At 36.0% G+C, this 13,077-nt stretch overlaps 1 protein-coding gene across 1 annotated transcript; it reads right to left on the reverse strand.

Moving 5' to 3' along the window:
* Positions 1–3,421: 3,421 nt before the first annotated feature.
* On the reverse strand, positions 3,422–12,707 carry LOC113234769 (nucleolar protein 58). The gene is made up of 5 exons (XM_026470245.1): positions 12,417–12,707; positions 12,031–12,107; positions 9,054–10,202; positions 7,195–7,324; positions 3,422–4,035 (listed from the first exon to the last, which is right to left on the reverse strand). The coding sequence occupies exons 1-5, from the start codon at positions 12,459–12,461 to the stop codon at positions 3,817–3,819; spliced, it is 1,620 nt and encodes a 539-aa protein (XP_026326030.1). The 5' UTR covers positions 12,462–12,707; the 3' UTR covers positions 3,422–3,816.
* Positions 12,708–13,077: the final 370 nt, after the last annotated feature.

Genomic DNA, 13,077 nt, shown 5'->3' on the forward strand with positions numbered 1-13,077 from the left:
ACATACATAGATATATCTATCTACCTACTCGGCGCAGCCCTCCTGCTATTTATTATATATGATTATAATTTATCATTGCAAAAGTGATTGCTGAAAGTTACCAAAGAGCGAACATTTAACAAATTAGTGCAACCGCAAGGCAAAGCGACTCGTAACCCCCGACAACGGCAACACTACAGCTGTAATCAATACTCGGCGTCTCTAAGTTGTGACTGAGACTGGGAGTCTCCTGTGCTCTGTCGCCGGCGAGCGGCGGGCGGCGTGTGTGGCGAGTGCCGCAACTTGTCACATTGTAACTACACAAGCTCCTCTCTCAAGACCAAGTTCAGACAATAACAGGTACAGTTTCATAGATGCGGTAAGAAATATTTTATACGTACAGTTATACATTATGAATACCTATACGAGTAGCTATACACAAACGAGTAGGTACTAAGAATATATAACTTCTATCGTAAATATAAAATGCTATAGAGGTTTCAATTTCGCGGGATAGGTTTTAAAGTTTCTACAATTTCGATTAGGTATGAAATAGATACTGAAATAGATAGTATATACAAAACACATTATTGAAGTCAAGTCTCTGCAGCAACAACAATCGAGAGATATTATTTAACATAACACTCGAAAATAGAATACGATATAATTGAAGCCGTACTCCAGTTCTGCCCATTAACGTTTATGAAAAAGCAACTGCTTAACTCTATTACTCCGCCAACTTAACTCGGTACGACTTTTATTTAGTTAGTGACACTTGGCCGTTTTGCTGTGTTTACTCCAGATCTACAGTTGACTATTGCGAAGTTAGTTTGTAAATAAAGGGCCGTTTGTAGACAAATAACACCTGCTAAGAGAAAACTAAGGAAATAAATGCAGATTTGCGTTTGCTAGTACAACACTGATACTATAGGTAGTATTGTTTTCGCTTTATGAGCTGTTACTTCGCTTGTTGCCTGTGTACTTATTAGGCATTATGTGCCCTTGAAGTGGACAGAGGCTACGTATTTTCTGTAACTACGAATTTTCACGTGACTATGACGGTAGGCAGTTTGTATGTAGATACAAACATGAGCGTGTGTTTGTGCATTGAAATGAAGATTACCGAAGCGCCTGTGCATAATCGACGCGACTTAGCGTTGCTCTCGGTAATCCCGCAGGCGCTCCTTTTAATCCCAAAATCTTTTCAAGAAACAGTCGGAGGACAATCCTATTAGCCGACACTCATTTGGTTAAGTATGCTCTTAAAATATGGAAATAGGGGCTCTGCTAGCAATTTCACTAAAATATTTTTGTATGTCAATTTGCTAAAATTATTCTTTTGTACGCGAGACAAAAAGATTGGATGAAAATTAAATAAGAGAAAGCACAATTTACTTTCAAGATACGAGATAAGTGGACATTTATTACTTTCAAAACGAAGTAAACGTTAAATCTGTATGCTCATTCACATTTTCCCCCACATTCGTAAGAACGTCCGCTGCGAGAAGCGGACCCTCGCGACCACAGGCATATATCTAGATAGACGCCGCAAGTGTACGTACTTCGCGTGCCCAAAGTAAGTGACATTCACTTACTTGCCGCTGCTACACTTCAGAACACGCTCGACCCTTATCGTAGATAAACACCGGTCGAAAACGCGAAAAATGCGTAATAGTGCCATTATACACTGCAAAAGCACCATAACTGTGGGTAAACGGGTAAACAGGAACGTTTCCTTCCCCGGGCAAGTGATTTTGTAATCAGAAGATGTATATTTATTTTTAAAACTCTTTTCTCTATAACTCTTTTGTTATGACGTGTAGTAACGTTTCGTTTTTTTCCAGTTTTGTAGTATCTATTATCAGTAGTATCTGTAATGTCGATAATTTTTTAAGCACGTTGACTCGAATGTCCGAATATAGTGAGCAAATAATTACATATATCGCCGGATACGCAGTACGAGTTATAAAAAAATATATAAAGCAAAGAATTAACAGTGCGCTGTCTTTACAAAAATCTGGAGTTGGTCATACGTATGAGTTCGTTGCTTTCGAGGACGAAGGTGGTCTAGTTTATCCCACCTAAGATGCTATCCAAGTATGCAGAGATTAGTAGTAGAGAGAGAGTTAGAAATCCGAGAAATAATAAACAAATCACAAAAATTTCACATGAGGCCTTTATTAAGTAAACCTCTTCTGATTAATAAGATTTTACCATATTTTGTCAGCAGTAACATTTTCATTTTTCTTGGCATTCATCAATTTGATCAATTACCAACAGAAAAACATCTATGTAGTAAAATTAATTAAGGCAGTCGCAGTTCATATGGAGACGTGCGTTTTCATTATGTAAGGTAATCAATAAGAACAAAAGTACCTACACAAAATGTATGTGTTGTATAATAAGCTCATTTTATTGGAAGGACAATAATTTTAATACTTGAACTCGATTAAAAATAAGTCTTAATTTTTTTAGATTAAAAATTAGTCTTAATTTTTTTTTAAATAAGTAAAATAAAGGACTTAACTATCTTATTCTAGTATTTTTCTACTATATTAATATTACGACTACTTGTAATCAACAAATACTTGAACATTCTATTTAGAATCGATCAAATACGCGGCACGCATATTCCGTTCAATGAATCAATTTAGAGCGAGTTGAAGGAGATTTTAATTACTCAATAGTGCTTTTGACGTCATAGTGGGTACAAAAAATGTGGCACGCTTGGTTTTCATACAAATTGCTGCATTTGTGACGTCTATCTAGATATGTCTGTGCTCGCGACGGAATCCGACGACCCGTCGCCGCGTGCATCCGTGTCCACGTCCGGGTCCACTTCCAGCCGCTAGCACTACCGTGGTCGTGCACGTACCAGTCACGTTACGATGGATCATTTACCAATTCATGATATGAGAAAACGACTACCAGCGAGTGTAGTATAAAGTGTATTCTCTTACGAAACTGGTCACGCAATTCCAAATCAGTACTTTCAAAAAATTGGTTTGGTCTTTGGACATAGATAAGGAGGTTATCTATGTCTCTGGAAAATTAAACATAATGTATATAATTTAACTTTCATAACAGTGGGAAATAGATTGGTTTGCATTAATATTTAGGCATAACCTGGTTGATGACTCTACCATCTGTCAGCCGTGACCGTTTTGGTTTGTTTGAAAAAAACAACAAATATACACGATGTAAATTCGAAAAAAAATTTCAAATTTTCCAAATAAATTATTGACGCGTAGGAACGTCCTAAAAGTAAGTACTAAATGATGACAACATAAGTCTGTTTGCATGCGTAGCACGCCGAAATCTAAGGGTTGGGAACTCGACTGTACTTGCAGGGAGCGTGTGACTTTCCCTGAATTTGGAGAAACAAACCCGTAAGCACGCGACACGCTTGATGGTGAAAGGTAAAGAAAATAAATAAATTTGAGAGTATATTTTTTTATTACAACATTCCTCTTACCATTCAACTTAACTTGCTAACTTATTCAACTTAAGTTAAAATACAAAATCGGTAGTAGTCACTTTCATTTGACTGTCAAAAAAAAAGAAAAATTACTATCGCAATGACGACGGTTTCAACTGCATGCAGCCGTGGTCTGGGCTGCATGAAATTGATTACCACGTCACGCATTAACTGCAAACACGCAGTCAAACCGTTAGCAGCCTTATAAGTAAGTGATAAAAAAATATTTTGTTAAACCCTTTTCTATTCAGTAATTGTACAATCAAATTAAGCACTCCACTAGGTACTGGCAAAGTAACCACATACACAAGTGTGTATGAAGAAATTTACGTAAAAGTTGGTGGGCTCTAACGGTACATTCACTCTTCTTCAGCCTGGGACTGACGTTTCTTCTTTTTCTTTTTCTCGCTCTTTGATTCGGTTTCGGCTTCCGGAACAGGTTCGGCCACCTCGGCCTCGGCTTGCGCAGCCTCTAATGACTTCTTCTTTTTCTTCTTCTTCTTTTCCGATACCGGCGGGGCGCCGTCTTCTAGAGCTCCTTCTTTCACCTCTGTCTTTTCTTTCTTTTTGGGTGTAACCTGAGGAAAATTAATTTAAGTTAATATTAAATTTTAGAACTACATTGAAAGTCAGGATATTTGACCACCATGGTGTCCAATTATTTTTGTGAAGCTACTGCACTACTTTGTTATATTTATTAATGCAAGATCGAATACTAAGAAAAAAATCCTTCGATACGGCTGGATTCGAACCAACTCCTCCCAGCAAACCGTGCCAGACGCAATGCCAATTAAGCCACGAAACGAACTAGCGGAACTTACGAATTTTTTTCTATGTGCTTTTTGCAGATCTTTGTTTAAGGCTTTTAACGATTTTTTGCCGCAGCGACGTCTGTGAGAAATAATTAATATATATAACATTTTATATGGAGTCAAATATGATTTGATTTGAAAATTTGATTACAAAGTTTACACAGGGACAAAGTGCGAAATGATCTTCCACAACCTGTGCGCGACTGTCATGTTTTCTCAATTCGCACTATTCGTAAAAAATGTGAAACCAGCTTGTGTCAATGTGACACCCTTGGGAACGATTCATTGCCCGTGATCCTACTGCGTAGTCCTGCTAGTAGTACCAAGGACGATATTTTTGTCCGTGGTTCTACCAATAGGACTACGGGCAAGAAATGATTATATTGTATGGGCATTGAACCTACTGATCGGGGTTCTGAGCTAACTACAATTTTTCTCTAGGATGATGCCTGTGAACAGTTCATAAAAAAATGGAAGATATAATCTTGTAATGACGTGCGCTGTTTAATATATTTTATAAATAATTTTTGTAAGTATCGCTTTTAAGTGAAAATATTATATGGTACGTGTCACTGTCACTGAAGAGCGCCGCAGCTGGCTTTAAAACCCAAAATCATATCTACTTTGGAATGGCGACTGATCAGGCCAGCAAACTCTGTCTAGGGTGAAATAAGACTATAAATTTTAAGTATTCCACCAGGGCCCCAAGCCAACCTCGCCTGCACGCGGTGCACCCTGCACATAGCGAAAGGGGCTCTGGACGCACAAAGTACTAATATTAAACAGAGTATTCCCCAGGAGTGTTGACGTCAGGCAAGCGGATGGTCATAAAACACCATGCCAATTCCGTTTACAACGCGTATTCAAATAAGATACGTGTTGTGCCGACCCCACCTAGCGTGGGATAGTCCTACTGATAGAACCACGGACAAAAAATATTGTCCTTGATACTACTAGTAGGACTACGCAGTAGGACCACGGGCAATGAATGTTGGAAAAAAACGTTGTACAAAAGGTATGGTAATGGCTCTGGGTACACTATGAGTAACAATCAATTCTGTGGATCTTTCTGTCGAATCACCACTGATCTAGCTGCTTTAGAATTAAGATAATTTGCGTCTAATCAACGGTATAAGTTACCTTTTTCTTGTATAAAGTCATGACAACTTACTCGCACATATTCTATTTCGCATGTCACCCTTAACTTCTAATAAACACTTAAAGAAATACAACTTCAATTGAATTATTTAAAATATTGAACTTATTGCAAGTCTGTTATTCTCATTGATCAGTACAGAGTACTACCTCTATCTACTAAAAATCGAATTCAAACGTTCGTGGAATTACATCTATTTGACAAGTTTTATTGAAATCGGTTTCGAAAAGTGCGCGAAACCGGATTCATCCCCTAGTTTGCCACCCTTAGAGGTGGAATATTTTCTTCACATTTAAATGGGACCAATATTGAGGTACCCTCTTTCCAACAAAAAAAGAATCGTCAAAATCGGTTCACAAAGGAAAAGGAGTTATCGCGTAACATTTTTAAAATTAAATCATTTGACTTTCTGAATACATTTGCTTAAATTTATTTATTTTCATTGTAATATTATAATTAATAATGTACATATATGTTAAAAATTGACATTGCAGCGCCCTTACAGGGTACATGTTTGATACTTTACCAACTACTATAAGACCTAAATGTAACAACATGTTTTGCAATAAACGATATTATTATTATTAACATACATACAAAAAAAAATGCCGTCGAATTGAGAACCCCCTCCTTCTTTAAAGTCGGTTAAAAAATAGACCACAATGACATTACCAAAAGGTGTCCGTAGTTTTTTGATTTTATTTTTCATGATTTATGTAGAATTATTCACTATTTATTAATTTACTGTGGATGGCCATCTCAAGGCGAATAAGTTAAAAGTTTGTGTTCGTTCTTTTTTAACATAGCAGGCTGTAGCGGAATATCAGCGACGACGTCCTAAAACACTCCATAATTTTGCTGTGCTGCACTACAGTACAAAACTTTTTGACGTCCTTCTGTCTCATATAACACAACTGTTTGTGTAATTTATATTGATTTATTAATGTGTTGAGATAAATTTTATTATTTTTAGAATTGCTGAAATCCAACAGGAAGTAAACATGGTTGTTCACTTTAGCGTTTAGCGTCTTATCTTTAATACCTTTAAAGAATTCGACATACAGAAAATACGCGAAAGAACTCAGGAAAAAGTAAGTGGCAAAACGATACCGGTAGCAGTGCGTTTCGCCGGTGATAATGCCGCTGTTACCGGTAATAATAAACAACAGCTAATGCTCACTTGGACGCCATAATCAAATGCTGGACCTAAAATTGCAAAGCAAAAATATAGCAGAATGGTACGACGAAAATTACGTAAGTGAACTTGCTGTGCACCAGCTAACACAGTACAGTCCAGAATTTTAGAACTGTACGGTAAAATTGTATGGCGGTACAATTTTATCTAAGAATAATAATTTTGTCGAAACGAATTTTCAGCAATCTAAATTGTATGGAAAACAGATAGTATAACAAACATGATTAGACCAAACAAAGTTCTGCCCAAAGAATACGAATGTGTAATAATTATTCTAATAATAGGTTTTCGGACCCCCGATACTTCTGCTGTAAGACGTTTCTGTGTTGCAAATTTATACCAAAACTGTCATCACGAACCAATGAAAAAAAATCGAACCATTTTCGGAGTAATGAAATTCGGAAAAAAGAAATTCGAGTTTGTGATAGGTGACCATTTTATTCACTAATTTTAATTACGTGTTAACTGTGAAGCCATTAATGTAACGTTTTTATTAATTATTATTTTACATCTTAGTTACTTTCTTTGCATATTGTGTTTCTATTTATATTTTTGCTAATAATGTCAAACTCACATCATTAGCGCCATCTTCGAGTTTGATCTTCTTGGAGGAGGTGCCTCCGTCCTCCTCGGGCGAGTGCTCTCTCTTAACGGGCTTCTTCCCCAGCGTGCTGTCGCTGCCCGTCGGATATTGAAACACCTCCCTACAAATTATATATAACATTTTATGACAAAGAATAAGTTTTTGGTTACTGCTCACTCAGCGTAGCATACCCGAACATGCACAAACAATTCACCAGACATCTAATCGGCTCAATTACCAACCAAATTATTATGATTAAGTGTTTCCCTTAGTTTCTCGAGGTCCAATGTAATGTATAGAGATCACAACTTTTTCATTTATCATATGTACAAGTCCAACGGCAAAGGAGCACAAAAACGAATTACAGCTGAAATAGCTTACGTAAGAATGAAATAATTTTCATCATCAATTGATTGATATGTCATGAACTTTAAAAATACTAGTATTGAGACAATTGCTGTTACGAGTAAAGCAAAGTCACCTTTGACCTTTATTGGCCTTATTTTCACTAACAATAGCTTACACATCGAATATTTCAAATAAGGAATTTAGAAGAAACACAAACGTTTAATTTTTATTTTCAATACAAGTTTAATTAAACACGTCAAGTTCACAATTGTAATCAAGAGAAACTTTAATAATCCTAGCACAAATTTATTCAGCTCAGAATTAAACAACATTAATAGGTCAAAATAATAAAAATGTACAAAGTTATTAAATGAAATTACAATTCATTTTATAAGAAATTAAAGGAGTCACCACACTTATTAAAGCAGATCGCTTTAAGGCGGTTAGAAAAAGGTTTAGATCCTTGAACGTAAGAGCGAAACGACGTTGCGCGTTTCGCATCGGTTCATACGGACGCGAGTATCGCGAATCTTGCGAATTTCCGATCGCGTCCGTACTATGTATGCACGCAGACGACGACGGCTAGGGTAGTATTTATATAGTATTTATATATATATTCTAAGTAAGTCGGAGTGACATTGCGAACTACAAACAGCTCATTTAATTTATAAACCTCGTTTCGACAGTTATTTATTTCAAATGGAACGTGGCTGAACGTAACATTAACTGAACGTAAATGGAATACAACACCTAATGTCGTAATGTTGTCGCTCCCGGCAATGGCATAACAGGAGCGAGTGTTTCGCATTTCACAAATCTTAACTAGCTCCACCGTCCATTTACATGGAAACTGCAATGTTTGCTTAAAACTGGGAAGACACGTAGTCGAGCAGAAAAACTTTTACTAATCCCTAAGCGCAAAACAATAGGGTTTTGGGGCTGTTTTAAATACGCCACCGCATCGAAAATTTGGAATAACCTTCCAACTCCGTTAGGTATGTAAAAGAATGTCAGTTTTATAAACCATACTATTGCACAATAAATGTACTTGCGCAGAGCTGCGATGGAGTAATCACGGGGAAATGGGCGCCGCGGGCCGCATCCCAACACACACACTTAGTTAGTGGGATCGAGTGCTAAGGGTGGACGCATGCGTGATTTAAACATTTTTGAGTACGTTCAGCGAATTCTAAGAAAATCGCTATATGCATATATGGATAACGGTGCAAACAAACTGACCTGAGTACGGATACAATTTGACCTCAAATACAATAGTTACGAAACAACATCATAGATGAGCTTACGAAGTAAAATTTAAATCACCTTCAATTTTTTATGATTAAAGTGTTCCTCCGAATATGTTATAACTATGTATAGTTAAATTTAAACATAGAAAAATAAAACACCTAAAACTACTGTCACGAAAATATTTAAAAAAATCTCCAATCACTGATGTAGCCACTATCTATAATTAAATTAAAAAGAAAGAGAAAAATACTTACGATTTACTATGATATTTCTCAAATTTAGCTTTGGCCTTTCCAGTGCCACTGATTCTCCTCAAGTTGCCCTCTTCCAGCAGCCGCAGTCTGTTCTCTAGCTTCACTTTATGCTCAGCTCCTAACTCAAATCCAACATCCTCACCAAATGCATCCACTCTGGTAGCCAGAGCTGCCTTTGCTGCCAACATTCGGGACATCTTCCCTTTGTTTTTAGTACTGCACTGTCCAACCAGCTGCGCATGATATATCAACCCATACTTTGGAGTGTCCTTCTTTGTCTTCAATGCGCGGAATAATGCTTTCTCTGCACCAAAAATCTGTACTGTGGAAGCTGGGTGTTTTGCCAAATTCATCAATGAACCAGCATGTGCAATCAAACGAGCCCCAATATGCTCCCCAATTAACACTGTTAAGTTTGGAGCCATAGCCATCATGCGAGCCTTCAAATAATCTGTCAAATGAGTCCTGTAATCCGTTATAGATATAATTTCATCACACAAGTTCTGAATGTTCATAATGTCGTCATCAGAAATCTCTGTGCCCATTGAAATCTCAGCTGCTTCCTTCACTTTTTCTTCTAAGTCCTCTGGCAAAATATCTGACAGATCTGTTTGAGATGCATTATCTCTAGTTCCAATTAACTTTACAACTTTCACAAACAAAGTGTTGTCGGTAATAATTTTGCCAAGTTCAGGGAAATGCCATCCATACCACTCACGACATCTCATGATGTAGTTATTCAATTCTTTGTCTAAATCATCTAAGAGGCACTGAGCTTGAACTATCATAGTGTCAATTTTATCTGGGGAGAACTTCAACTTGTATCTGGACAATGAATGAGCCAGACCTAGGGCCATTGCGGTCATTTCTTTTTTTGGCAATCCAGCTAGAAGACTGTCCATTTGAGAACGTATACATCTTAGTAACTCCTGAACATTTGTATTTGAAACACATTGTAAATCAAACTTTTCTTTTATAGCACTGCCAAGTTTAGAATCTCCTACTAATAGTTGGTCCTGCATTTCTTTACAAACATATTTCTTAAGAGCCTTCTTCAATGGCTTTGAGATTTTACCCTCAATAGCTGCTGTTGTAGCAGCTAATGCTTCTGTAGTATCCTCAAATTTTACAAAATTTTTTAATTTCACTCTGTAAATAAAATTAAATGTAAACAAAATGTAGTATAGATACAATTTTATACCTAGTAAAAAACTTACTATACACATAAAGTATCTATCAATATATTCATTTATTTTGCACAATATATAATCTACAGTTCTAAACAATTAAATTAAATTTTCATACACAACTTGAGTATTAGTTGAAAGAAAAGTATTATTATTTTGGAAAATAGTATAATACTATTCACTAAGATGACTATTTGCATGACTCTCCTAAATAATAGGTCCATGTAAAATCTAGAACATCAAAACTAGAGAACATCTTCAATCTCAACCAAGTTGAAGATGTTCTCTAGGACAAAGCAGGAATAAAAAGTTGAATATGAAAAGACTGAGTGGAGGAGTGAAGGTCCGAAGTCCTTACTTTTCCCAATGCGAGACAAACGTGATAAAGTGTATGAATGCATGTATGCTTCGTTTCAATCCGTTATATGGAAAAAGTAAACAAACAGGTCACTGATCCCAACATAGAATGTTTAGTGATGCCCAATTGTACTGCCAACTGCAAATTGATTGAATAAATTTAATGAATCGATTTCTTTAAGTTTTGTAAATTTTCCCTTATCCTGAGTTTGTCAATAGACTCTATAATTTGATTATCATTTTTGCTGAAGCACATAACCTATTATTATATATAGATAAAATACAATATATTGTAACAAAAAAAACACCAGAGCTCAGGACAGAACTTCTAATAAGAGTTACAACATCATAAAAGAAAAGCACAATGCTTACAGTCCATATTATATACTTCAAAAATTTCAATTGAAACATTGCTATTGGAGTTTGGTTGTAAAAGTGTCGATTTAGTAGTAGAGCTCCTTGTGAAAGAGTTCGTCCAAGCAGGTCCTGCCACCTTGCCTATTTCTGCCACCAAGCTGTAATGTCAGCATTTATTAATGCTCCATGTTCCAATTTTGAAGGATAAGGGTACTGGTGAAATTACAGGCACATGAGACTTGTCAACTTATGTCTAGGGTGATGGGCGCAGTGCCCTTCAGATCTTTGCAATTTAATACTCTGAGTGACACTGCAACTGTTATAGACGGGCGTGTAGCGTACCATCAGGCATGCCACTTGTTTGTCCCAACACTTAACATTAAAAAAAAGATTCTGCCACAAGGTGGAAAAGAAAGTATTTCAGTTCTTTAATGGCCTTGACTCTAAACTATAATTAGTAGTGAAAACCATAGATCAGTTTATGGTCGCAGTAATGAGGAGCAGCATAGGCCCCGAATGAAACCACCCTAATAATAATACACTTGTGTTTTTTCTTACATAACCTATAAAATCGTATTTCGTATTTCGATATTGAAATTTAAAATTTTCAATATCTTCATTTTAAATCCTCGTTCAAATCCTTACACTTAGATACACGTTTGATAATGATTAAAATTTTCAATTTACTAATCTACTAGAAAAACCGTAATTGAATGGACTGAATGTTTTTTTTTCTGTACAGCACTATGCAACCAGACTATTCATACTTCTACATTTCAAAAATAACCTCACTTTTAGACTAGCATTTTTCAAATACAATTTTAACATGATATTCAAATGAATGTTGTTAGGAAATTGTATGAGATATCCAGTCGAAATCTTCAATATATATATATATGTGAAATGTTACTTATTCCATTTATTGAGTGATTGCTTAAGTATTTTTAACCAAACTGGATTGTTTACTTTTGTCATATAATGGGTTGAAACAGACAATATGTATGCTTGTGCAAAGCGGGTATAATAGTTTATTTTACATTGCTAGTTAAGCTCAGTTTATTAAAAAAATCACTCACACAGAAGAAGCTCCCTCTGGAGTATTGAATTCCTGATACAGATCATCAATCTGGGATAACTTAGAGTCGTCCAGCAACTGAAACAACAAAATAAACTTCATTAACCTGAAAAAGATCAATCACAACGATACTTTAACTGGACTACAAAGTTTCATATCCACAAACAAATCTGTACATCCACACGTTGTGATGAAACCGAATACACATTAGGTACGACAATACCTCCTCAATGGGTTTCGGTATCATACGGAGAAATATACATACACCTCAAAAATGACTTATAAAACTTTACTTGGTTTTGGTCCAAACATGGTTTTACTATATACTATCATTGATTACAAAAATACAGCGACAGAGAGGTTAGAATCAACACGTGTTGTGTGTACCTTGAAAATTGCATACCCTGCCGGGGTTTCGAACAGAACTAACATGTTTAATCAATAAAATAATTTCACTTATTAATCTTTTTACAAATTTGATCACGTAATTCGATTAAATTCATTAATTTAATAAAAATTAAAATGCACTCCACAACGCGAAAACACAGACTGACAGCTGACAGTTTGTTTGTTTTTTTTTTTTTTAATGAAGGCTTTGGCAAAGCAAACAGCCTAAACATGAAGTTTAAATATGTTTCCGTAAATATGGCCGCCACAAAGAGGATAGGCAATTTGAGGCGGCGTGCTTGGATTGACTCGGGATTCCTTAAAACGGGCCGATACGGGTATTTTAGTTCGAGATTCGTATGATTTCGCGTTTTAATCTTCGATTAAGGCACAATAGCACTATCCTATTCCACTTTAAACTAGATTTCACAAAATAATTGAAAGTCAAAATAAAAACGACACTTTTCCCTCCAAAAGGTCCAGAGCGAATCCCAGTTTGTTTGTTATTATAAAGTGTTGCCATTTTTACTAACGTTCCTTCCTACTAAAAAAATAAATTGCAGGATGGAATGTGTCAATAGTTTTCTGATGTTGTTGAACATCGTAGTGCACTGGCAATACAAGCTAATGACTGAAGGACAGCGTATTGGTCATGCAAAAA

Source organism: Hyposmocoma kahamanoa, unplaced genomic scaffold (assembly GCF_003589595.1).
Source record: "Hyposmocoma kahamanoa isolate Upper Pololo Valley unplaced genomic scaffold, ASM358959v1 102, whole genome shotgun sequence".
NCBI classification, from domain to species: domain Eukaryota; kingdom Metazoa; phylum Arthropoda; class Insecta; order Lepidoptera; family Cosmopterigidae; genus Hyposmocoma; species Hyposmocoma kahamanoa.

Coding starts and splice junctions, on each gene's coding strand:
- LOC113234769 (XM_026470245.1), bottom strand. CDS start 12,461: ATGTTAGTTCTGTTCGAAACCCCGGCAGGGTATGCAATTTTCAAG. Junction 12,108..12,416: donor CAGGGTATGCAATTTTCAAG/GTACACACAACA, acceptor TTGTTGTTTCAG/TTGCTGGACGACTCTAAGTT. Junction 7,325..9,053: donor GAGAAATATCATAGTAAATC/GTAAGTATTTTT, acceptor TATAATTTGTAG/GGAGGTGTTTCAATATCCGA.